The sequence below is a fragment of the Crocodylus porosus genome, unplaced genomic scaffold, assembly GCF_001723895.1.
Source record: "Crocodylus porosus isolate Cpor-Errol unplaced genomic scaffold, CroPor_comp1, whole genome shotgun sequence".
In the NCBI taxonomy this organism is placed as follows: domain Eukaryota; kingdom Metazoa; phylum Chordata; order Crocodylia; family Crocodylidae; genus Crocodylus; species Crocodylus porosus.
In genome coordinates this window covers 71,330,690-71,355,533 of record NW_017728949.1, presented here as the reverse complement: position 1 = coordinate 71,355,533, position 24,844 = coordinate 71,330,690, and the positions used below count along the sequence as shown (strand labels likewise).

At 43.1% G+C, this 24,844-nt stretch overlaps 1 protein-coding gene across 1 annotated transcript in view; it reads left to right on the top strand.

Moving 5' to 3' along the window:
• Window positions 1-24,844, top strand: part of LRP1B (LDL receptor related protein 1B) — a 1,585,724-nt gene that overhangs the window by 1,183,323 nt on the left and 377,557 nt on the right. The window contains exon 43 of the mRNA XM_019553609.1: window positions 1,179-1,383. Coding sequence (XP_019409154.1) covers window positions 1,179-1,383 — 205 coding nt within the window. The remainder of the gene's footprint in view (window positions 1-1,178; window positions 1,384-24,844) is intronic.

The window sequence follows — 24,844 nt, the reverse complement described above, 5'->3', positions numbered from 1 at the left end:
ATAAATGCATATAGGCTAGGGACCTGTATGAAAAGATAAAGGGATTCAAGTGAGACTCAGGGGCAAGTAGAAGTTATAAGGAGTTCTGGGTATCCTGTTAGGATGGCTAGAATATCCACCTGTTGCCTCAGCCTTTTGTTAACAAGCCCCTTATAAGTTTGAATCACCCTCAATACAACTCTGATTGCTGTAAGGGAGGAAGGTCTGAATCTCCTTCTACCTTCCTGCTAGTTTTGGTGGGAAAGAAGACTTTCCCTCACAATCTATTTTGGTTTATGTTAATTGAACATCTCTCACTGAATTATTGAAGTGAGGTAGCTGAGAAGTTTTTTTCCATATACAACTTAGTTACTCTGAAGTAACTCTGTATGTATTCAGAGTCATAGTTTATTGTAGTAAAATATGCTATCTACATAAAGTAAACAGACTTGCTGTGGATGAGCAAAATCTACCTTTCCTAAATTAAGTTATAGCACAGAACTTAAATTCAGCTCCCCATTGATTTCATAGTAGTTTTGCGAGCCCAAGGGTCACAATAGCGAATGTGGCCACTCCATACCATTTGTACGAGTTAAGATTGCTGGATTCAGAGTTGTTCATGCTCAGAGGCTTCTTTTGGCCCACACCTAAAGTTGTGCAGATACAAATGTGTATGGGGCTAGACAAGAAAGCTCATTACATCAACTCTGCAATAAATCTGTCTACAGCACCACTCTAAGAGCCCTACCAAATGGCTTAAGTATGATGAGAAGGGCCTTGACCAAGGTAATTTCACCATAAATTAGAGCAAATGTGTAACGGCCTTAGTAATTGGAACACACGCACAAAATAAAAAAATGTGGGAAGGCTAAAACTCCAAGTTTGTGCATGAGCCAGAAACCTATTGTACTTTATAAGTTATTGATTGTCACGTTTGTTTCCTTTATTATAAATAATGTATTTTCATAATCTGGAGAAAAATGTTCTACTTGAATTCAGTTCTAAAACAAAAGAATCACAATGCTCATGGGAGCAGCACAATACATTGTAGCAATTCATCTTCATTATTATTAATTGGAACTGCTGTGCATATTATAACTATCTTTGAAGTCTCCTTTTCAAGTTCTTAGTTTATAAATGTAATTAAAACACAAGCAAACTTGACTTAATTATTTCTGTTGCTGTTTTGTTTTTAATAGTTTAATGTTTTGGACTAATTGGAATGAGCAAAATCCCAGCATCATGAGATCTACCCTCTCTGGAAAAAATGCACAGGTTATCATCAGCACCGATATCCTCACACCAAATGGTCTTACTATTGACCACAGGGCAGAGAAACTCTACTTTTCAGATGGCAGCCTCGGAAAAATAGAGAGGTGTGAATATGATGGATCACAGAGATATGTAAGTAAAACCAAAAATCCCTCAATATTGATTGAAGGAATTAGATATCTCAATGCTCTCATTCAAAATTCCCTTTAAAGCAAACAAAACTTTAAATTGACTAAATTAGGCTTTCCTATGCCTCCCTGTGGATGAATAAATACTACAGGGCTGTATTCCATTTATTGTGACATGCTTATTATGTCACTCATCTTAGTTACAGCTTGTAATGAGACACATACCCTGTGCCTGAGATTTAGGGGTTTATTTTTTTAGAAATTTGACGGAAAAAATCCTTCAATTGTCTTTTCTTTTCTTTTTCTTTTACAAACATGGGGGTAGAGAATGAAAGGGAAGAGTTAATCAAAATGCATGTAAATATTCCTTTAATTTCTTAGCCTGGAGAAAATGTTAAACTTAAATTATATTTATATTACATTGATATAGGCATATAGTTGGATATATCACTATCTCATTTACAAGATCACAGTACCCATGAAAACATTACAATATATATCCCAAGACTTTTTCTCCTGTTGAAATCCTTCATTATTTTTCAAAGAAAATAGCATGAAAGAGAAAAAAATGACATTTAAAATATATTGGGTAAGGTAGATGGGAAATGTGTCATGAAAAATGTGTCATGATAAAAACACAACACAGTCCTCCATTAAAAAGTCTTGTAATGTTTAAAATAAATAAAGATTTTCTTGAGGTAGTACTTTTATTGGGCCAACTGTGCAGCTGGAATAGAGTTAGACAAGCTTTCAAATGCAAGACATTCTTTGTCAAGTCTCACTAGAACAAACCAGGCACGGCACAGTACAGGACAGATGTGGCAGGGGAGAGAAAGTCCCAGGATTAGCAGATGCAGCATTAGCAAAAGAGAAGCTAATTACTAGGAGATCAGTAACCTGGGAGATCAAGGCCTATAAAAAGTCATCAGGGTCATTCTCACTTTTCATGTGTGGAAAGAATACAGGGGTCAGGTAGATTATAATATGCTGTAAAGCCAATATCACTAAGTCCTTAGTTCTTAGGGTGCCTAGAGATGGTAGTAAGGCTGCTCCAATGTACTGTAATCATGGCATGTTAGACCAGGCTTGATTAATTGAATCTGTTAGAGCCTGCTAATTAGCATGCTTCCAGTCACCACCATTTTGAAGCGCAGGGATGCAGGTACATGAGGCACTGTGGGTACTTTAATTAGAGCAGCTCTCATAGCTGCTCTATTTAAAGTACTCCACCCCCTCCAGAACACATGTAAGAACACAATTAGCATCCAGCAGCTAACTTTTATTCCCAAATTTGCTTTTTAAAGGCATGGGTTGGCTTTCCCTTAGTATGAGGACACTGAAGTCAGAGAGGGAGTGGTTGTTCCATAAGAAGTGTGCTTCTAATGGTGTGTCTGTCTCTGTCCTTTATATTTTTTATTGTAAGAATTCGTTCTGCCACATAGTTGCAGTTTAATTTAACTGCATATTGCCATGAGAGCATTTGGTACATTGGATCAGGTATATCATGTTTTGGGAAAGGCAGGTGTCAGAACCATGCATTCTAATGATTTGTTTTGTAGAGCTGTTGTTGGTTGTAGTAGCAGTGGAAATGTGTTGTCAGGTTAAGAATTTCTTGGTGAGGCAAGGCCATGTCCCACTTGATGTCTGTTGAGCAGTGGGGAATTTGCTTCTGACAAACTCCCCAAGAAAAGTCAGGAAAAATGTGTTGTTGAAAGCCAGGAGTAGAGGGGCTGGGAATATTCCACTTGCACCAAAATAAATCCATAAACCCTATATTAATACAAGTGTTAACTTTTCAACTGCATGTACTTCACAGTTTTGATTACAATGATCAAAAAGGCGATTTTTTTCTCATTGTCGCATTAACTTAACTGCAGTATATGTGCTTTTTATTTATTAATAGACTTTATTTTTAGGTTGAAAAAGTCCAGAAAGCCTGTTAATCTACATCCACACACAAAATGGCCTTGCATAGTGTGCTGGGGACATTACTTCATTTAGCAGTCTGTGTTTTGGAGCATGTGTTGTTCTCATAGGCAATCCCTCAATTCAAGGATGATCACATATGGCACAAAGACCCTTAAGTCATGGCTCACTGATGGGTCTTGAGATGACTTAAGGGTCCAGTCCTTCAGCCATAGACTCAAGCCACAGAAGTTTCAGATCTTTTCACAGGGAAGAGTAGGCCATAAGTTAGGATTTCTCTTCATCTCCTTCCTCTGTTTGCTTCTTCACTTCAAGGGCAAGGTGGTTTACCTCAAAATGGGTTGCCATTTGGTTGAGGTTACAGTGCAATTGGAGTCAGTTGGCAGCCAGTTCCTCCAAGCTCTTATTGGTGGCATCTGTTTTCTTGAGGTATGCCTTCAGTGTGTCCTAGTAGCATTTCCCATGACCACCATGAGATATGAGGTTGTTACTAAACTAGGAGTCAAGAGTCATGTATCTACACCCAAAGTCCAGTCCACCAAAGTTGGTGCTTGAGGATCACTGACTCAATGATGGTAAAACTGGCTTCATCAAGGATGCTGACATTTGCATGGTGATTTTCCTATTGGATTTGGAGGATATTTGGAAGGCATCATTGGTGATATCTCTACAGACTTTTGAAATGATAATGGTTGGTCACCTACATTTCACGTCCATTGAGAAGAGTGGGGATGATGACTACATTGTACACCTGGATGTTGGTATCTTTCTGGAGATCCAAAGCCAAAGCAGTTTCCCAAAGGAGGCACTTGCATGCTGGATCATGTGCTGGATGTCTTCATTAGTGTTTGCTTTATGAGACAGGTGGCTACCGAGGTGGGGGTAGTGTTTGACTACCTCCAGGCTCTTTCAATGGTAATTTGGGGAGGGGTGTTATATTCATGCCCTGGGGCAGGCTGATACAGTGTAAAGTCTTCTCAATGTTGTAAGAGAGGCCCAAAGTTTGATAGGCTTCTCTAAAAAGATCCAGTGTAGTCTGAAGGTTTTTCTCAGTGTGTGCAAGGATGGAACAGTCAGTTTATTGAAGGTCTATGGTTAGGTTTTTTTAGTACTTTGATCTTTGACCAAAACATCCCAGATTGAAGAACCCTCCATCCATTCAGTGTTCAGTGTCATTTCTAGTAGGAAGGCAGTCTTGATGAGAATGAGAATGGTATATATAAAAAAAAGGAGAACAGATTTGGGGTGATGACACAACCTTGCTTGATCCCAGTTTGGATGACAAAAGGATCTGTCTCTGATCTGCTACAAAGAACAGTCATCAACATCTGGTTGTGGAAAAGTTTCAGGAACTTGATATACTTTTAGGACATCCCAATCTGGCCAGTACTTTCCACAGTGCTTTGCAATTGATGGAATCAAAGACCTTACTGAGGTCACTAAAGGCCATATATAGGTTCTGATATAGTTCCTCACATTTCTTGGCTCTGTTTTGGCAGCAAAGATTAATGGAGATCAACAAACGCTGCAAGGACACATGGAAAACATACCTTAAGAAAAATGCTGACATCAACTTCAGTGGTGCCAAAACCCCTCAGTCAAACAGAGGCCCGTTTTGAAGTAAAGATTCTTCCCCTCAAAACAAGAAAGAGAGCAAAGGAAGGAAAAGGAGAGGAATCCCAGGTTACAGCCTGCTTTCCTCTGAAGAGAGACCTGGAACTTCTGTGGACAGATCTGTGGGTCACATATTGGGCTAAGTAACCTCAGAACCTATGAACAAGCAGTGGTAGAGACCATCCTTGAATCAAGGGATTTCTAACAATGACCACAATGCATGGTAGCCAGTTGAAGATTCCCAAAATGAGGGCTGGAACCGAAAGCAGTAGTCTTTCAGTCCCAGCCTTTTCATGGATAAAGATTTGACTATCATTTTTCTTTTCTGCCTCTGTGACTGCCAGGTACTACTCAGACATTTTTTCTGAAAGACCTCCAGTTGTCTTCTATATTGCCCAAAGTTAGAGAGGCAGGTGGAGGTTGCCAGACTTCTATGACTAACTGTCCTTCTATTTAGACTATAAACCGTGTAGGAAGATCACTTGCAGAGGGCCTTGTCTTTCCATGTAGCTGCGCGGCTGTACTCACTCTCAATTCCAACTACTACTTCAGTTTGTAAAACAAATTCTTTAAAATTCTTTATCATTCCTCATTTCTGACACCATATAGTGATCACTGTTTTCAATAAATATAGGCATATAATGAATGGTAAGAACTAACAACAATTAACTTTACAGCAGTGTGATACCTGGGGCCTCATGTGTTGTACAGCCAGTCAGGTGAGTAGCCCTGCCCCTCAACTCTACTGCCACGACTTTGATGCTAAATTATCAAGAGAGGATGTTCAGTGTAGATCTTCCTGGGAGGGCCTCCTGACAAATGGCAGTACTCACGATTGTTTGGCATGATGTTCCATGGGGATCCGCCTTCCCTACACCCCGCCCACTTGCCAACCAGATGTGATGTTCGTAGAGTGGGGATTTCAGCCCCTGCGGGTTTGCCCGCAGCTTGCTTCTGGTGGGGACCCCATCGGTGTGGACGCCGATGGCTCTCCTACCTCTGGCTTCAAAGCACGGCCTGCCTTCTCTGGGCTGTTTGATTTCCCCTTTTTCCTTCTTTTTTTTTCCCCCAAAAGAAATATTCCTCTGGGGAGGAGAGAGCTGTGGAGCTGCCTCCTTGACCCCAGCCTCCTTCAGGGGGCTCAAATGCCTCCTTTGCCCTGCTCCCTCCAGGGAGCTCCATGGCTTCCCTTAGCTTGCCTTCTGCAGAGTGCTGGAAGGTTTCCCCTACTCCGCCTCCTGCAGGGGGCTCAGAAGTTTCCCTTGTGTGGCATGCGGGAGCCGCACAGGACGTGCCTCCCCGCTTCCGCACTGGAGCCTCAGCAGCTCTAGTGTGCTGCCCACCAGCGCTTTCTCTCTCCAGCTCCTCCCCGGCCCGGGATCTGTCGGTGCTTTTAAATTCTCCCACGGCAGCCGGTACAGCTGCCGCGATTGGTCCAGCTGTTCCCCATGTGGGGAACGGCTGATTAAACAGCTGGTGTAATGCCAGCTCATGCGGCTGCAGTCATGGCCCCTGTCCTGACAGGCTGGCAGCAGGTAAGTTCTCCCCGCGGGGGGTCTGTTTCTGGGTTTTGGGACCCGCGGAGCTCGCCCTCGCCCCTTTGAAAGCCTGTGGGGGTGTGTAGCCACCACAAGTAGGCAACCTCTGTAGGCCCTTTACTGTTCTCTAACTACCTCTCAGCTAGCTGCTTCCGGTGGAACTATCTCCCATTTTCCAGCTTCCTCAGTCTTCTGTTAGGGAGCCTTTCTTAAATATAACTTCTATCACTACAGTTACTTTTGCTTTAAAACATAGGTCCCAAACATTTGTTTTACTGCTGTGTATTTTAACGCAGGACCAAACTGCCTATCTACATCACACTCACTGTGCATGCAGTGGCGTGTGACTAAACATGCTGCCCTGTTCTACTTCTGCCACTTCCTGCACCAGAAGGAATGGTAGCAGATATGAGGTGCTATATATGAAAAAATTAGCTCTTCTGAGAGGCAGAAGCAGTTAACCAGATTCCATTGGTGCATAATTATGGCTATACTCTTTCTGGTTCATGGAGGAGGTGTCTGCAGAGAAGTGAGCCATGCATGAACATGCTGCTGTTCGACATGGTAGTTTTTTAGTATAGACCGCTGGAGTACTGACTGCCAGCGCTAGACAACTGGAGCTGCAGACTTGCCCTGCATAAATGCAATCAACTATATATTGACATTGCCTTAATTTCTGGGATGCAACTATAATTGAAAAAAAGATTTGAGTCACTTCTGGAGCATACCCTCTCTTGGTGCCAGAGACCTCAGTTCTAATCACATTGAACCTTCTGGTCTTGTATCTTCAAAGTGTTAGACCTCTTTACTCTAACACAAGAACTGTGATCTGCTGTTCAAATATTTCAAGCAATCTATATGACGTGCCTTAGACATATGATACCTTAGACATTTCCTCATATTTTAAAATTACTGGAACCTCGGTCCTCAAGTGGTTCGAATGCCCATAGTAAACTACTAGACTTTTAAATATGGGAATTTTACCTTATTCTTTTTCTGCGTAGTAGTATTCTTCAGCAATGACATATATAAATGGCTATCCATTTTTTCCCAAACTCCAGGCATGTTATATCAATCTGACTAGCAACAAGCATCCAAGAGCCCTATGTTCCTTTTAAAGTAGTGAGAGGAAGGGAGAGATAAAACCTATCTTGACCTAATCTATTTCAGATATCAGAGCATTTTTGTCTGTCTGAATTTAAAATTTGTTCTGAGGACAGGTTCCTTAACAGGGTATCTAGGTCAGGCCTTCTGGTTTAGATAAGTGATTACAAAGGATCCCTTCTTGATGTTACTTATTCCTGAGCTCTAATGTCTCAGCACATTCAAGATTTGGGAAATTAAGGTAAATCACACTCAGAAATATTTTCTCATCTCTTCTCTTTTTCTGTCTTCAGTAATAGTTCCTGATAGGGAATTATAAATTGAAGAGTAAGCCCTCTATGCCCAAATAAAGACAAAGGGAGCTTACTTTGTTGGATGTGGTTCTGGAACTGAGAGAGAGCACATCTGCCTCTTCTTAAAATAATCACATTACTGGACGGTTAATGTAACTTTAACTAATTTTCAGATCAGGCATCGGGAATGCAAAAACATATACCTGAGAGGATGGGTGCAGAACATTACCTAGGATCTCTGAGTTCTTGTTGTCCAAATTCCTTAGTTCCTTAATTCCTCAGCCCCCCAGGTATACAAGCACAGATATACAATCATTAATGACATGGACCTATCTGTATATCTGACTAGATATATTTAATTTTCTTTGTTTCACTGAAACTTTTGGAAATGAACAGAATCAGTTCTCTTTTGGATGTAGAAGGTTTCACTTATTTGGGATGTATGTTTTTATGAAAGTTAGACTTCTGGAAGGGCGAGTTCTTTAGCGCCATCCTTCACCCTAATGGATTGTTGCTTGTCATCATCCTGTTTTTCTTTTCACCTTGGTTTATGGTCTTTGCTGATCAGACTTGTTCTTACAGCTTCCGTAAGAAATCTAACATACACATCTTTTATAAATTAATCTATAGCTAAAACATTTGCTTACATGAATCATTACAGCTAATGTGTTTTAGCTATGTGTGGCAAGGTGGAATTCCTCGCCCAGCCACAGTGCTATGTTCCCTACTTGCCTATGGGCACACCATCCACCTGACTTTCCTGCCATGCCTTGTTGGCAATAAATATGATGTAAATTAAGCAGGAGGCTGGGCATTTCTGCCCCAATGCCAGGGGGCGCTATCTGTGGCTCTGAACCTCTCCTATACCAGAGCCCATGCCTCACAGATGGCATCCCAATGTTTACAGTGCTCCTGACCTACAGCCAGAGAAAGCTTAGGCTGTGCTGTCAGGCCTCAGTCACATACGGAGTCATATTGCCCACCTCTCCCTTGGGCCTCAGACACTCCACCCTCTTTCACAGGGTCTCTTTCATCCACCATCAACTTATGCTGCCTTGCTTCCTCTTGGAGCAGGCCACTTTGGCCATAGGCTTAGCTAGTCCATTCCTTGGGTGGCAGACATACCGTTTGTTGAGCCTCTTCTGCAACCCTTATCTGGGTAGTGGCCAGCCAATTTTCCAACTGGGTCTAAGCTTGCTATAGCCCCTTCTAGGGGCAACTCTCTCTGTTTAAATGTACTGGGCCCTCAGCCCTCTGGGTCTTCTCCCCCACACTGGGGTACCTCATATCTTCCCCCTTTTGTGGGGCACCACACTGCCCCCTTCACTCAGGGCTACTCATTTCTGCCCCCCTTACTTGGGGCTCCACACTGCCCCCTCAACTGGGGTATTGGGGTTTCCCTCCCTGGTGGGCTCAGCTGGCCGCAGCCATGCCTGGCCCCCACTCTCCTTCCTCAGGGTCTTGCACCCCACAGGGCTCAGGTGGCCCTAGACATGCCTGGCCCTCACTCTCCCTCCTTGGAGTCTTTTAGGGTCTTGCACCCCACAGGGCTAAGGAGGCTGTAGCCATGCTTGGCCCCAACTCTCCCTCCTCAGAGTCTCTCACCCCACAGGGCTCAGGTGGCTTCAGCTGTGCCTGGCCCCCACTCTCCCTCCTTGTGGTCTCTCGGGGTCTTGCACCACATAGGGCTCAGGTGGCCACAGCCATACCTGGCGTCCCACTACTTCCAATATTACCAGATCCACCCAAAGGTGAGAGCTAGGGTTAAGGCACCCCTACTTGCCTTTCACCAGAGTGATAACTGGCCTGGCATTTTCTGGGGGCTCCTGTGCCACTGAGAGCCCCACCAGGCCACCCACTCCTGGCAGGGTGCAGTTTTAGGTCATGCCCAGGACCAGGAGCCTCTTAAACCATCCCATACAGCTCCTCCCTTACCTCCAGGATGTTATGGAGCCTTACAGCCAGATGGTGTTACTGTCTGGCCTGCCAGCAGGGAACTGATCTGTTTATATGGGTGGCCAGAAATCTAAAATAGCCATCGCAATCAAGCACCTGCTGGCTGCTTTGCTCTGGTCTTAAAGTGGCAAGCACCAACAATGCCCTGCCACACATCTTCCCCCTTAAAATGGTACCTGTGGAAGGTTTCCCCAGCTGCTCCTCCAAAGCAGGCTCCCCTCAGAGCCTGTGAGAGGCCTCAAATGGTGAGCACCCCCAAAGGTGCTCTGCCACACACCTCCCCCCTTAAAATGGGACTTGGGGGGCTTCATTTGGCTGCCTTCCATGCTGGGCTCTGCCCCAGCCTACTGCACCCCGCTACCAAAAGGTGCTCTATCACACTATGATACAGTGTTTTTAGATTGTCTAATTTGAGGTCTTCCTATACAAGGTCTTCTTCCAAGCTTTGTTTTGTTTATTTTTTATCATAAAGAATAAACAAAATATTTTGTTTCATGTTCTTCTCAATCTTTCTAGTCAAGGCCAAGTGCCCTGACAGGAGCAGACACATGCTACAGATCAATGCATGGCTGTGCAGGTGATGTTGCCAGCAAGGATCCAGCTTCTTCTACCATGGGATGTTGTTCCAAGATGAAATCCACCTGATGACAACAAGGAGGAGCATCTTTGTGGACAGGCTCACTTACCTAGTGAGGAAGGATTTAAACTAAGTTCACAGGGGGATGGAGAACAAAGCCCTGAGGTAAATGGGGAAGCAGGAGACCTTGAGGAAGAACAAGCAGAAGGGGCAACAGGAGAGGCCTTATTCTTCCTCAGAAAGAAGGGCCATTGGCTAGTCACCTTAGGTGTCTGTACACAAATGCACAAAGCCTAGGAAACAAGCAGGAAGAATTGGAAGTCCACACAGTCAAGGAACTGTGACATGATTGGAATAACAGAGACTTGGTGGTATAGATCACATGACTGGAGCACTGTCATGGATGAGTACAAACTGTTTAGGGAGGACGGGCAGGGAGAAGAGGAGGAGGAGTTGCACTGTATGTAAAAGAGCCATATGATTTCTCAGAGCTCCAGTATAAAACTTGTAAGTTAGAGGGGAGCAAAACAAGGGTTTTGTTGAGCTGGGCATCTGCTATAGACTACCTGACCAGGAAGATCAGGCAGATGAGGCTTTCTTCAGACAGCTAGTGGAAGTTTCCAGATCACAGGGCCTGGTTCTCATGGGGGACTTCAGTCAACCCAACATCTGTTGGGCGGGGGAGGGGGCAATAGAGTAGAGGCAACCCAGAAAGTTTTTGGAGAGAGTTGGAGACAATTTCCTGGTGCAAGTGTTGGAGAGATCAGCTAGGGGCTGTGCTCTTCTTGACCTACTGCTCACAAACAGGGAAGAATTGGTGCAGGGGTGTAGAAGTGGATGGCAAGTTGGGCAGCTTTGACCATGAGATGATAGAGTTCAAAATCCTGACGAGGAGGAAAGAAGGTAGCAGAGTATGAACCCTGGACTTCAAAAAAGCAGACTTTGATTCCCTCAGGGAACTGATGGGCTGGATCTTCTGGGAGGCTAATCTAGGTGGGAAGGAGTTGAGAAAAGCTTGATGAATTTTAAAGAAACCTTACTGCAGGTGCAGGAACAAAACATCCTGATGTGCAGGAGGAATAACAAATATGTCATGGGACCAGTTTGGCTCAGCAGAGAAGTCTTCAGTGAGCTTAAATAGAAAAGGAAGTTTACAAGAAGTGGAAGTTTGGACAAATGACTTAGGAAGAGTATAAGAATATTGCTCGGGCATGCAGGGATAAAATCAGGAAGGCCAAGTGCAGTTGGAATTGCAACTAGCAAGGGATGTGAAGGGTAACAAGAAGGGTTTCTACAAATATGTTAGCACAAGAGGAAGGTCAGGGAAACTGTGGGTCCCTTACTGAATGGGGGAGGCAACCTTGTGACAGAGAATGCAGAACAGGCTGAAGTACTTAATCCCTTTTTTACCTCAGTCTTCACAGGCAAGGTCAGCTCCCAGAATACTGCATTGGGGCAGCACAGTTTGGGGAAAAAGTCAGCAGACTCAGTGGTGAAAGAACAGGGAAGGGTCTATTAAGAAAAGCTGGACATGTACAAGTCCATAGGGCTGGGTGCAGTGCATCCCAGGGTACTGAGGGTGTTGGCTGATGTGATTGCAGAGCTGCTGGCCATTATCTTTGAAAACGTATGTGATTGGGGGACATCCTGGAAAACTGGAAAAGGGCAACTATAGTGCCCATATTTATGAACGGGAAGAAGGAAGATCCAGGGAACTGCAAACCAGTCATCATGGGTGGTAAATATCAAGAGCTATAGGCTGTATAGGCAGGGATAGAACAGGGAGGAAAGGTGGGGGTGTGGCGCTCTATGTCAAAGAGCAATACACATTCTTAGCAAACAGCACTGGGTCTGAAGTAAGGCAGACTGAAGTGCTCTGGGTCAGAATACGAGGGGGTCGGGGGTAAAGGGACCTATCAGTGGCAGTCTACTACAGGCCACCCAACCAGGGGGAATAGCTGGACTGGTAATTCTCAGGTCAGCTCATGGAGGCAGTTAAGCTAAGTGATGTGGTCATCATGGGTGACCTAAACTATCCAGACATCTGTTGGGAAGAGCAGTCAGCCAGGTCTGACCACTCAGGAAGGTTCCTAGCCAAGTTACAGGACCTCCATATAACACAGGAGGTGCACACTCCCACCAGGGGAAACACCTTGTTGGACCTGGTCCTGGCCACAGGTGACAACCTGGTGAGGGAACTGTGGGTGCTCGACCACCTGGACAATAGTGATCATCTCCTACTGGAATTCACCATCCAGTGCAGGGTGACAAAGGCCTGCAGCAAGGCAGCAGCCCTGGACTTCAGTGAAGTAAGTAGACTAGTCAGGGAGGCACTGAGGTCCCAGAGGGGAGGGGAGTTGGGAGTCCAAGAAGAGTGGTCATTCCTTAAGGAGATGATCCTCCAAGCCCAAAGGGTAACAATCCCCATGTGGATCAAAGGGGGAAAAAGTTCTCAAAAGCCCCCATGGCTCACCAAAAGCATCCATGAATGTCTCAAAGCCAAAAAGGAGGTGTACACCCAATGGCAGGGGGGAGGGGCCATCACCAAGGAGGATTATACCTCTATTGTTTGAGATTGTAGGAGGGCTGTTAGGCAGGCTAAGGCAGAGAAGGAACTGGGACTAGTGACCCAGATCATCGATAACAAGAAGTTTTTTTTTTAAATACATAGGGGGTAAAAAGACGGTACTAAGTAACGTGGGGCCTCTGCAGGACATGCTTGGTAATCTGGTGGTAGCACCAGATGACAAAGCTAATCTCTTTAGCAGATTCTTTGGTTCCATTTTTCTGAGCAGGGACAGGGACATCGCCCCCACAGGGATTCCAGACAGACCCAGGGGAGGTGCAGCCAGGCCCAGCGTCAGTGAGGACCTAGTCAGGGAACTTCTGGAGGGACTAGACGTGTTCAAATCAGCAGGTCCTGATAAGCTCCACCCCAGGGTGCTGAGGGAATTGGCAGAGGTCATTGTGGGACAAGCTTTATGAGCACTCATGGTGCTCTGGCAAGGTGCCAGAGGACTGCAAAAGGGCCAATGTTGTCCCCATTTTCAGAAAAGAGAGGAAAGAGGACCCAGGAAACTATAGGCCTGTTAGTCTTTGGTCCTGGGGAAGCTCTTCGAGAAAATTATCCAGGAGCATATCTGGTAGGGACCAGCAGGGGAGATTATGCTTAGGGGCAATCAACACGAGTTCATTAGAGGCAGATCCTGTCACACCAACCTGGTTGCCTTGTATGATCAGGTCAGAAAAGCCTTGGATGCAGGTGTTGCAGGGGATTTAGTCTTTCTGGATTTTAGAAAGGCCTTCGACATGGTCTCTCACCCCATCCTCATTAAAAAATTAGGCAACTGTGGTGTCAACGCCTACACAGTCAGATGGGGTGCAGATTGACTGGAGGGCCGCACGCAGAGAGTGGTGGTGGATGGGTCATTTTTGACCTGGAGGGATGTGGGCAGTGGGGTTCACTAGGACTTGGTCCCCAGGCCTGCACTGTTCAATATCTTCATCGATGACTTGGATGAATGGGTGAAAAGCACCTTGTTCAAGTTCGCAAGATGACACTAAGATGTGGGGAGAAGTGAGCACACTAGAAGAGAGGGACAGGCTACAACTAGACCTAGACAGGTTACAAGGGTGGGCGGATAAGAACAGGATAGGTTTCAAGATGGACAAGTGCAAGGTATTGCACCTAGGGAGGAAGAACCAGCAGCATACCTATAAGCTGGGGAACTCTCTTCTCATCAGCACAGAGGCAGAAAAGGATCTTGGAGTCACTATTGATTCCAAGATGAATATGGGCCACCAATGTGGGGAGGCAGTCAGGAAGGCTAACTGCACCTTGTCATCCATAGATGCATCACGAGTAGGGTCCAGGGAGGTGATCCTCCCTCTCTATACAACATTGGTCAGGCTACAGTTGGAGTACTGCATCCAGTTCTGGGTGCTGCACTTCAGGAAGGATGTGGATAGCATCAAGAGGGTCCAGAGGAGGGCCATTCGCATGATCCAGGGGCAGCAGGGTAGGCCCTATGAAGAGAGGCTACGGGACCTGAACCTGTTTAGCCTCCACAAAAGAAGGCTGAGAGGGGATCTGGTGGCCACCTATAAACTTGCCAAGGAGGACCAGCAGGCAATGGGAGAGTCCCTGTTCCCCTGAGCAGTTCCAGGAGTAACAAGTAATAATGGTCATGAGTTGACTGAGAGTAGATTCAGGCTAGATATCAGGAGGTGCTACTTCACAGTCAGGGTGACTAGGAGCTGGAACCAACTTCAAAGGGAAGTGGTGCTCACCCCTACCCTGGGGGTCTTCAAAAGGATGCTAGATAATCACCTAGCCAGAGTCGTTTGACCCCACCATTCTTTCCTGCCCATGGCAGGGGTTGGACTTGATGATCTGCTTGGGTCCCTTCCAACCCTACCAACTATGGAACTATGAAACTATCCTCACCTAAGTCCTAGGAAAAATCATAGAACAGGTCCTCAAAGAAACCATTTTCAATCACTTGGAGGCAAAGATGATTAGGAATAGTCAGCATGGATTCACCAAGGGCAGATAATGCCTGACCAGCCTGATTGCCTTTTATGATGAGATAACTGGTTGTCTGGATACAGGGAAAGCAGTGGACATAATATACCTTGATTTTTTAGGAAGGCTTTTGATACCATCTCCCACAACATTCTTGCAAGCAAGCTGTAAGGTAAATAGAAAGCTGGATGGATTGTTAGGCTCAATGAGTAGTAATCAATAGCTCAATGGCTAGTTGGCAGCTGGTATCAAGTGGAGTGCTCCAGGGGTCAGTCCTGGGGCTGGTTTTGTTCAATAACTTCATTAACGGTCTGGAAGATAGGATGGATTGCAAGGTCATGGATGACATCAAGCTGGGAAGTGTAGTAGATAGATATGCTGTAGGGTAGGGCTAGGATTCCAAGTAACCTAGACAAATTAGAGGATTGGGCCCAAAGAGATATCATGAGGTTCAACAAGGCCAAGTATGAAGTCCTGCATGTGGGACAGAAGATTCCCATGCACTGCTACAGCCGTGGGGACTGACTGGCTAAGCAACAGCTCTGCAGAAAAGAACCTTGGTGTTACAGTGGACAATAAGATGACTATGAATCAGCAGTGCATGATTGTTGCCAAGAAGGCTAAGAGCATATTGGACTGTATTAGTAGGAGCAGATTGAGGGAAGTAATTATTCCCAATTATTCTGCACAGGTGAGACCACATCTGGAGTGTTATATCCAGTTTTGGTCTCCCAGCTATAGAAAGGATATGGACAAGTTGGAGAGAGTCCAGCATAGGGCAATAAAAATGGTTAGGGGGATGGGCACATGTCTTATGAGGAGAGTCTGAGGGAACTGGGGTTATTTAGCCTGAAGAAGAAAAGACTGAGAAGGGATTTGATAGCAGCCTTTAACTACCTGAAGGGTGGTTCCAAAGAGGATGCAGGTAGACTGTCCAAGTCCTGGAACAGTCCCAGTCTGAGGACTACAACCTCAAAATTGCCAAATGATGATCAGAAGATAGGGACTCTCCTGGGGTTTAAGCCTTGGGGATGTCCCAATCTCCCATCAGCTGGCAAGGCCTGGGTCCATCCCAATCTGTCAGCTGACAGAGACCACCCCAGGACCACTCTGGGGAGGTTCCTGTATGGCATGCCACACGTTCAAATTATGGTACCACACAAACCAGCCAAAAAGATATTGCGCATTATTTGAGTAATATGTTTGTGGCTGGTTTGTGACTTTATGGCACCATAAGTTGTGTGAATAGGTGGCCAGTTGCTATTTTTTGTGCAATTAACACCTTAATTGTGCCAGAAACAACACATGCCAGGGGCTAAAGGCCAGAGTTACCAGAGATTCCTTAAGCGTAGGGCCTCAAAAAGCTAAGTGTCTTTTTTTCAATGGACATATTTTTTGGTTATATCTCAGAATAACATTGCTGCATCTATGCTTTGAAACTGGAATGAAATTTTTGTCTCCTGAATTTTTTAATATACTGCATGTTTATTTTCCAGTGTACACATTGGCTCAAAGCCTAAGACAACTACTATGAAGCTAAACTGATTTACTCTGCCTGATCGTTCAGATTGATATTTGAGCATGGGTCTTTATTGGGACTGTTTAGAGCATTTGTTTTGGATGCCTTAAACCCCTACAACTGAATGCTGAGGTGCATTTAATGGATGAAAAAAAAAATGCCATACCCAGTATAGGACAGCTTCTTCCTAACAAGTTTCAATGAATAAGCTTCTAGTTTTGAAAAGTAAAATAGGAAACAAAGATGTGGCTTTCCATTTTGTTTTGTAACTTGCTAATACTGAAATTTAACAAGACCTTTCAAATGTAATGTTTTCATCAAACTCAAAAGCATTTTTTATTACACTATCCCATAAGTGAGTGTAATCACAATAAAATACTGGTCTACACATTTGTTGTTGTTTTTAAATCAAAATATGATAATTACTTGGGATTTTTTTCATTTTGTAAATATGATAAAACTGGGTTATTATTCCTTCAACTTGAATTTATATTAGTACAGAACATAAAAAATGCATTAAAAAACCTAAATATGCTTATGATGTATTTAGTGAAGTAGGGGAAAATTAACGCTAGTGTTTGCTTTTATTTAATATCTCTAAAGTATGAATCAACATCCCTCCTATAATTGGAGAAGAACCAGAGGTTAAAATGGAAGTAATTGGTTGTAATGGAAATAATGGAAATAATTGATAGACTCCAGGCACCTTTTGGAAAATGTCAGTACTTAGTTTTCTCTCAGTTTTTGACTACAGAAAAATAAATAGAACAATTCTGTTTCAAAGAACTCAGAAAAACCACAACAGGTCAGAATGTTTTAACATAATGAATTCCTATTTTAAATCTCTGGATTTCTTTTCTGAATCATTTATGCATACTTAACAGTGACATGCATGTCACCCCACAATATCCTTGAAAGGGTCTTAAGATACCCCAAGGTGCCATAGCACTCTGGATAAGAATCACTGACCTAATAGAAATGACTAAGGTATCCCCTTTGTTCCTGCAAAACAGACCAAAGAGGCCTAGAACACAGAGCTGTTGTAGAGCTTGTATTTATCTGGACCCTGGATCACTTAGGTTAGGGACAGAAATTACATATAAACTGGAATAAGTGATTGGAAGCCAATTGACATGTGTAACACAAGCCTGCTGCATCAAAGGAGCTGCCCTTCTCCTCCAGCCCTGCCTCCCTCCTCCCAGTGCTGTCTGCAGGAAGGGAAGGGACAAAGAGGTGGGAGAGCAGAGGAATGGGGTTTGCCCAACCTCAGCTGGAGGAAGGGGTTGGGAGGGCCATGAGGTAGGGGGCTCCAGTCCATGCCCCACTTCCAGCTGAGGCCAGGCAAATCCCAGCCCTCAGCTCACTTGCCCCTCTCTCTCCCCTGTTTCCTGCACACAGGCCTGGGGGCGGGGTGGGCTGCATCAGCCCAGCCCCAGTCACATGACATATTAACCCTAGGGAACACAAGTTTCCTAAGGCTTTCCAAAATGGAGCACCTTCATCTGATCCCTCATTAGATGAGGGTTAATTTATCATGTGATAAGCTACTTTAAACACACTCTGCAGCCATGCCCGTGTCTTGGCATGCCTGAAGAGCACCGTCAGGGGGCTGTTCACAGGACAGATGTATCTTCTGCCTGTGCCCTAAGATAAACTTGGATGGATGCAGTATTAGATTTAACTGATTAGGTTAAAAGGGTTTACTGAGCTTCTGTCCCAGATCCCCTCCAGATTCAAGCTGTCTGCTTCAGACAAGCAGGGATGCATGCACTAGCTTCACCTCCCCCCAACCCCGCCAGCTTCTGACCTAGGACATTGCAGGCATGTGGCTGCATTTCTGAAATCAAAAAGTGAATGTCTCTTCACTTCCTTATCAGTTCAATCTACACAGGTTAGATTAATTTGCAAAGATTGAACTGATTCAGCCTCGGGCTTTTTGACTGTCTGTATTTAGCCTTAGAGTTAAATGTTTAAGTGTCAAAGCAGAAATGTAGATCAACAGGGAAAGATTATCCATAAAACTTGAGAAAATATTCTACCTAGAGTAATTTTTTTCTTTCCATAATTCTCTGATTGTTCTCCTGATGCTGTCATAATCTTCAGCTGTCCTTGCAAAAGTTCTGGTCTAACAAGATGTTTATAGAAACTGAATGCTGCGCCACAAGCATGTTATGCAAGTATGTTAAGCACAAGGATATACATGTTTATCACTGTACCCTGTTTTTCTCACTCCATCCAAAATACCAAGCCTGTACAGCTTCAGAGGTGCCAAAAACAAAGTTTAAAAATCTTAGGATAACTAGCATAGGACTAGCACTGAGGACATTTTTCCAGGAGGAATCCAGGTTTCCCATATAAAGTACCTAGAAACATTAGGAGTACAAAGCAAGTGAGCTTCATTTTGGGAAATGTACACAGCTGCGTTGAGATCTTCATACAGTGCAGTTGGCAAAGTCTATAATGTAGGTTTCCATTTCTCTGAAGAGGCAAAAGAGTAAGGATAAGGTGACATACTTTATGTATTCAGAGAACTTCCTTTTCTTTTTCTTCTTCACTATGCTTTTCTGTTTTATTTTTCTGAGTCACTGCTCACTCTATCCCCTTATGTCTCAGAATTGGGGACTATAATGGACTGTAGAGTAAGACATTTATTTCATGATAATTTCTAGCATTGTCACTGATTATTTTGTTTGTTTCTCAATCAATTGGTGGGAGAAATTTTCCATAGTGTTGCCTAAATATCTAGTTAGTTGTCACTTCAGTAATGCCTTGCTGCAAGTGTTTTCTCCAGCAGTGCATATGTCTTCTGGCAGTATGTGCCACCTATGCTGCATGTGTAGGTTTTACCTAAAGTGATAGCTTAGCAACAGTACTGAATCAAACTCCTTATGTGCAGAGAAAAGGGATATCCAACTGAATAGTACAGCACAAAGAATACCAAAAAAAATGAGAAATGATTTATACATTTTCTGATCTCTACAATCACCTTATTCAGGATATGGGATAGTCTTTGTATTTGTTTGCGTGCTTGCCAGTGCAATGGGAATCTTATTCCTGTTGGGGAGTTCTTTAATTGATGGAGCAATACACTCTTGACTAGCGAAGTGGAATTGGTTGTTTGTTTGTTCGTAACACTGGATTTCTTTTTTTGGATGCTCTAACCATGGATCAAGGACTTAGTTTGCTGAAATCGATACCTACCACAAACAGCTAAGAAGCTGAAGTTCAAATTCCAAAATTGACTCCACAGGGGTGGCCTGATTAATTTCAGTGCAGTTCTGTGCAGGTGCAATTTTTCTGTTGAGATAACAGATGTCAAGGAGTTTAAAAAACCAGAGAAACACAAGGCAACAGTTAGATGATTTTGATTAGCGTAATAAGCAGTGGTGATAGGTCTAGGAATGCCATAACAGGTGTCAAACAGATCTTTTTATAATTGTTTGATTGGTAGTTTGTAGTGGTAGCACAGAAATGTCTTCTGTTTTCCAAGATTTAAGGAATCATCACTCTTAAAATGGAAGAAAAATTTTAGTGCAAGCATTAGATAAAGACCTGTATTATACATTCATATATCCTGGATGTGTATGTGTACTTCATTCCAAATAAGTGATGTTAACATAAAGAATGCAATTTTTAGCTATTTCATAAAGCCTCCTATCACTAGGGACACATGACAGCCTTATTGTACTTCATTGGCTGTTAAACAAAAAGAAATTGCAAGCTGACAAAAAGGATGAGGGCCTAAAGTACAAATACACAATACAGCTAAATTATAAGGGATATTGCAAGGTATTTTGTGTTAATACATAAGGTTTAGAAAAGAATATATAAAGTGTGGAAAGTATCCTGAAATAATGTTCGTGTTACATTGTGTAAGGTATAGTTTGAAGATATAGCATTAATTTTGTGTTTCTTACATTCAGGATGATAAAACAGAGATTGGCTGTTGCTTAATGTGTGAATTTTAAAGACCAAAATAAACAATAAAGAAATAATATTTTTTTTTTTACAAAGTAAATGTTGAAATTACAAATATCTGTGATGTTTGCAAACTCACGTTTTAAAATAAACTCTCACTGTTTTTATCATCACTTTTCCCAACACGCTTAAGTACCTTGAGTCTAGATATTAGAATGTTGAAATTTGTTTTTTTTAATTATTTTTATTTTTGCCTCAGTTTATGTAGTTATTAGATCTGTGTGCAAAGATTGCACGCCACAAAGCACTCTTTGATCAAAGTAATTTCTTTATTATTGTTTAATATTTGTATTGAAGTAGTGTCCAGAGATCTTAATCAAGATCCTGTTGTTCTGGGACCTTCAAAAACAAGAAATGTCCAATTCAAGGTGATTATTTTAAGCACTAGAAGTGGATGTAACAAACAAATGGAAAAAAGCTTAAGGAATGCTTAGGAACCTCTGTGTGTGTACACAGCTAGCAACATGCAGAAATAGTATTTTTTAAGTAAGATTTTTTAAGTGAGCATTTGTAATCCCTTCTGGCCTTTGTGTACGCTTTTGTACTTTATTTTATTTCTATTCTTTCCTCTCCCCTCCCCATATTGATAAGTGTTCATTGCTCAAGCCTTTTGGGTTGTGCAATTTCATCTTTTGCTTCCGGTTCTTTCTTTTAATTCTTTTTCCTTCACGTTCTTATGAAGAATTTCTTATATTCCTTCTTCACATTTCTTATTTTAAATATCATATTTGGAAATTCAGCTTGGTGTTAACGTTAGAAAGCTTTTCTTTTGATGCCCATGTAGGTGCAATTGGGTATTCTCTCATGATCCTTCTCTCCTCTACTTCAATCAGAGCACTGAGTGAAACAAGTAAGACAATGTATTGCTCTGTTCTTTTGACCTTGGACGGACTACTCAGTATGCTCTTTGCTGCACCGTGGCCTACTTGTGGGATTCTTGCACTTCCATAGGTTATGAGATCACATTCCTTTTTAATTCATTTTAATGTTCAACTTGTTTGGTAAATTTTCAAGAATACTTCTCTTATTATTGAATTATTAAATTATATTGCTTGGCAAACTAAGGACTGTACTGCATGATTTTACAGAGAAACCTAGAGGAAGATTCTTTATTGTAAAATGGAGGTACAAGAGAACTTTATGGAATGAACTTTGCAGGGTGTCCTTTGAACTCTTACTTAAAGAGTTCCAAAAAGGAAGAAAAGCTCCAAAGCCAACTGTCTGCCATTAAATTAAATCATCTAAATTGCATTTCATTGGCAGGTATGTAGCTTTGTCTTCCATAACTGCTAACATTGCTGTTGAACTGAGTTTCTCTTGGCCAGGTGTTTTGCACTCTTAGTCTATTGGATGGGATGCAGAAAAAAAGTAAGAACTGACATATTTCCATAAGCAGCATGTGCCGGCACACAGTGTTCAGAAAGAACGATTCTACAAAGTGCTTTAGTTGCTTTATCCCATGCTGGAACAGGAGGTGACCAATTCCACAAAGCCAGTGAATGCTGGCAAATTAAGACAGACCAAAGTGGCTTGAGTACACAAAATTTTCCCTTTCTTCTGTCTTCCATATTCTTCTTGCCTCTTGTATTCAATAAAATATAGCTTTTACTGAACATGCAGTCCAAGGGAGCTCATTGATGAAAAGTGCCAACAAAAGTTTTAAAAAGGGGCAGTAGAATTCTGGATGTGTACCAGAGCAGTGGGCTGCAGTTGCAGGGTGAGGCCCAATGAAGTGTGAGATTCCTGGAGGACTAACTAGACCCATATTGTGGAATTTTTGGTGTCTATAAGTAGCACTGAGCCAGTTCAAAAGAGTACTTGATTTTTCAGGTACACTTTTAAACCATTCAATATAGCTTTAAACAGGTTTAATAGGCTTGTATGTCTATCCACTTCAGGTTTAAACCTCATTTAAACTGGTTTAAGTGTCTTGTATGTCCATGTTCTCAGTGTTTTAACCTTGATCCTTGATATCGTGCTTGTTAGGACCTTTGTATTGTTCCAGGGCAGTTCTCAACTCCCCCCTTTTTCTTTCCTTCAGTGATATCATTTAAAATTATTTTAAAGTTTAGGTTAAATGGTATCTTTAATTTTTTATTAATCAGATGTATTCAATACAAAGGTTTATTAAGGTTGCAAAGTCAGGCAATCAAATGACACTAAACGGGAGAATGAAGGCTGTCCATGCAATGTATAGTTTTCTCCTTGAAAATGTGCATTTTGATAGAGTCTTGAATTGCATGACCACCTGCTTCTTTTATGACTGGATACATTTGAACATAGAGATTTTTGTCTTTTCCTTTTATTCAATCACACAAATTAAAAGAATTGTAACAAACACCAGCATGTGATAAAACCTCAGATGGTGTAAAACTAATGCCAGATATTTACATAGTGACTTCTCGGATATTCTGAGCTACCCATAGCCATTTTTGGTTTATATCCAGCTTTAGGGAAATGGAAGAAAAGGGATTTGAGACATCACCTCTCATCCTAAGCTTAAGATTTGCTCCTGCCAGCTACTGAACACTTCCATCTGATTCAGCAGGGCATTCAAGCACATGCCTAATTCTAAGCATGTGTTTAGTCCCATTAACGAAGTAGAAATACTGAGGCCCTTAATTTTAAACATGTGGTTAAGTACTTTTCTGGTCAGGTGCAATTTTTTTAGTATATTTTTCATGTTGAACTTTGATATGCTTAATAGAGCTTGAAATCTGGTGCCTTAATTTTGAAACATACAAAAATATGGAGCCTGAATAGTCACTTGAGCCCTGTATTTTCTAGCATTTCAGTGATTGTCTACTTAATATTACAGTTTCATTAATATTCATAAAATATGAACTGTAGTAATTAATGCTACTTGTGATTTACCTTACATAACTTTATATTATCGTGGATGAAATGTACCATATGTATGGATTGCCACAATAGTATTTCTTTATAGTCAGGTTCAAGCTTGTATATATCTTTTTCTAAGTAGATTCGGTATCTTTAGAAGTAGTAGTTGTGAGAGAACTTTGATACAAAGATATATTCGTTTTATCTTTCATTTCCAAAGTTCTTTAAACTTTCTGGGTAGAACATCCAGTCCTTCTCAACGAAGACAAGGGAGTCTAATTCATACCTGAGCTTTGAAATACCACCTTAGCAGAAGTCTAGAACAGAATGATTAGAAAGAATCTCTGCTGATTCTTTATGCACTTTTGTATCACACAAAATTATTGTGACTTTTCATACTGAGTTAATGTAACACCAAATATGTAATGAACATTTGCAGTGAAAATTTATTCCATCATGAATCTTTCTGTCTCATGAACTAAAACAACAGGGACTAATTTTTTTGACAGATGTGCGACAAATTAAGCCCTGGAACTCCAGTCGCCTTCCTGGGTGCATCCAGACTAGTGTGCCTCATATGGCATCTGAAAGCAGTTTGAAATGCTGCAAGAGGCATGCTGGGGACAAAAAAATGTTTACAGCGCTGACACTAATTTGATACTGGGAAATCCTGATATCAAAAAAGAACCTACTGAAAAAAAGTGGTGCAGGACATGCTCCTGGAACATGCCCTAAAGCAACTGGAGGCTGAGTCCTATGCTCTGGAATGTGGTATGAGTGTCTCTATGCCTGTCCCCTTCCCCAACTGCCCCAGGATGCTGCCTTAGCATGTTGGGACAAATAGGAGTGGGGCAAGGCTGCAGCAGTGACCCGGATCCAGGCACTGTCCCTGGTAAGTAGGGTTGGGGGTTGGGGTGAGGGTTGTGTGTGAGGGAGTCTGTAAGGTGCTGAGAGGGACTGCTCAGGAGTGAGGCCCCACTCACTCCCTACATAGCACACAATCCCCCTGCAGCAACAGTGGGCATCAGGCGCTTAGGGACTGCTGCTGGCAACAGCACAGCATGACCCCAACCACCTCAGCCCATGCCACAGCTGCTCTTGCTGTCACATGGGGTCCTGGCACTGCACACAAGGGCTGTGCATCAGGCTGGGCCAGGCCCTGCCTCCATTAAGCTGCCTGGCCTGACGGTGCATAGGGCACTTGGAAGCAGGACCCAGATTAGCCCAACGTGTGGCCCCTGCATGCAGTTCTGGGACCCTGGGTGACAGCAAGAGCACCCCAGCCCTTCCTGAAGGCACATGGCCCCAGGCTTGGCTGGGCCTTGGCTGGGCCTGTGCTATGTGGTACAGGAGGTGCTGCATCTCAGGTAGCCAGGGTCAGGCCATGTCACAGAGAGGCTGTGCCAGCAATGGGCCCTGATCACCCAATGGGTGCTGCTGCTGCAGGGGGTGGGGAGGGAGGGGGCTGTGCATCATGCAGGAGGGGCTGTTTGTGGTGCAGGGGGGCCCAGGCAGGGAACTGTCATCAGGGGTCGGGGAGTATTCCTGTTAGGACAGGCTGCCAGAGCCAGGCTTAGAGCCCTACTACCCTCCT